Below are 2,053 nucleotides of genomic sequence, written 5' to 3'. Positions count from 1 at the left end.
ATGTCCAACAGCAGCTCCATCACCCAGTTCCTCCTCCTGGCATTCGCAGACACACGGGAGCTGCAGCTCTTGCACTTCGGGCTCTTCCTGGGCATCTACCTGGCTGCCCTCCTGGGAAACGGCCTCATCATCACTGCCATAGCCTGTGACCACCACCTCCACACCCCCATGTACTTCTTCCTCCTCAACCTCTCCCTCCTCGACCTGGGATCCATCTCCACCACTCTCCCCAAAGCCATGGCCAATTCCCTCTGGGACAGCAGGGCCATCTCCTACCCTGGATGTGAAGTGCAGGTCTTTTTCTTTCTCTTTTTGATTTCAGCAGAGTATTGTCTTCTCACCGTCATGGCCTACGACCGCTACGTTGCCATCTGCAAACCCCTGCACTACGGGACCCTCCTGGGCAGCAGAGCTTGTGCCCACATGGCAGCAGCTGCCTGGGGCAGTGGGTTTCTCACTGCTCTGCTGCACACGGCCAATACATTTTCCCTACCCCTCTGCCACGGCAATGCTGTGGACCAGTTCTTCTGTGAAATCCCCCAGATCCTCAAGCTCTCCTGCTCAGATGCCTACCTCAGGGAAGTTGGGCTTCTTGTGGTTAGTGCCTGTTTAGCCTTTGGGTATTTTGTTTTCATTGTGGTGTCCTATGTGCAGATCTTCAGGGCCGTGCTGAGGATCCCCTCTGAGCAGGGACGGCACAAAGCCTTTTCCACGTGCCTCCCTCACCTGTCCGTGGTTTCCCTGTTTGTCACAACTGGCACGTTTGCCTACCTGAAACCCCCCTCCATCTCCTTCCCATCATTGGACCTGGTGGTGTCACTTCTGTACTCGGTTGTACCTCCAGCTGTGAACCCCCTCATCTACAGCATGAGGAACAAGGAACTAAAGGATGCCTTGAGGAATCTGTTTGAATACATGCTCCTTCAGCATCCATAAGGTGCCCATCATCTTCATAGGACTTCCAGGCTATCTCAAGGAAAGCCATGACTATATTTTCTTCATATCTGTAGTTTTTTGCTGTGGATTTTTTTCCTTTGTTTGTACTCCTGATAATATTGTTTCCTTTTCAAGACTTCCATTCCTGGCCTCCTACTTCTTTTCTTCTGACCCAAAGACATCATGTACATGTGGTGTCAGGCTCCCTGTGTAGGCAAACTCAATAAAGAAATCAGCAGAACAATGATTTGTCTCAGCTCCCATCTCTTTTATCTCCTCTGGAGCTGGGGGTGCAGCGCCAATATGCAGGAGGGCTTTTGGAGCCAGGAGCTCAGCTGCTTCATGGAAGAGCAGCCCCAGTGGCCCTTGGGGCTGCTCTTCCCTGCCTCAGTGCACAGACCCTTTCTGCCAGGTGCCAGTCAGGGCTGCTGCTTCCCTGGAGCCACGGCCATGGACAACAGCAGGATGTGATCTTTTCAGTGCGGATCTCTCCTCACTGCCACGTTGTCCTGCTGTGCCCTTGTATTTGTGTTAGCCCTAGAGTCTTGTGTAAGGAGAGACAGTCCTGTTGTCTCCTCAGGGGCATCCCTGTGGCTGCAGGCAGGAGCAGGTAATGTGCACCACTGTGTCAGAGCTGGCATCCCTACTATCCCCACCGTGACCAGAGGGGCTCCTCAGGGCAGGGTCGGAAGAGCAGGTTCCAAAGCTGGTTCCAGGAATACACCCAAGGAGCTGTTCCCTGAAAAGGCCTCTTCATGTTCTGGGTTTCTTGACAGATACACAAGGACAAACTTAGAGTCCCAGGATGATCTGTTAGGGACCAAGGGCTGGACCCAGAGTTCCCTTCTTGGTGGCACATTGTGCTGGTTTCGCCTGGGGTAGAGTTAATTTTCTCCATAGTAGCTAGGATGGGGCTGTGGTTTGGATTTGTGCTGAAGACAGTGTTGATAATACAGGGATGGTTTTGTTATTGCTGAGCAGGGCTTACATGGAGTCAAGGCCTTTTCTGCTTCTCACACCAGCCCACCAGCGAGTAGGTTGGGGTGCATAAGATGTTGGGAGGGAAGACAGCCGGGACAACTGACCCCGACTGACCAAAGGAATATTCCATATCGTA

General features: G+C 52.7%; 1 protein-coding gene across 1 annotated transcript; it reads left to right on the top strand.

The window, feature by feature from the left end:
• LOC129201106 (olfactory receptor 14A16-like) lies at positions 1–936 on the top strand. The gene has a single exon (XM_054812269.1). The coding sequence runs from the start codon at positions 1–3 to the stop codon at positions 934–936; it is 936 nt and encodes a 311-aa protein (XP_054668244.1).
• The last annotated feature ends 1,117 nt before the right edge of the window (positions 937–2,053 follow it).

Source organism: Grus americana, unplaced genomic scaffold (assembly GCF_028858705.1).
Source record: "Grus americana isolate bGruAme1 unplaced genomic scaffold, bGruAme1.mat scaffold_778, whole genome shotgun sequence".
Taxonomy (NCBI): domain Eukaryota; kingdom Metazoa; phylum Chordata; class Aves; order Gruiformes; family Gruidae; genus Grus; species Grus americana.
This window is presented reverse-complemented; position numbering and strand designations above follow the sequence as displayed.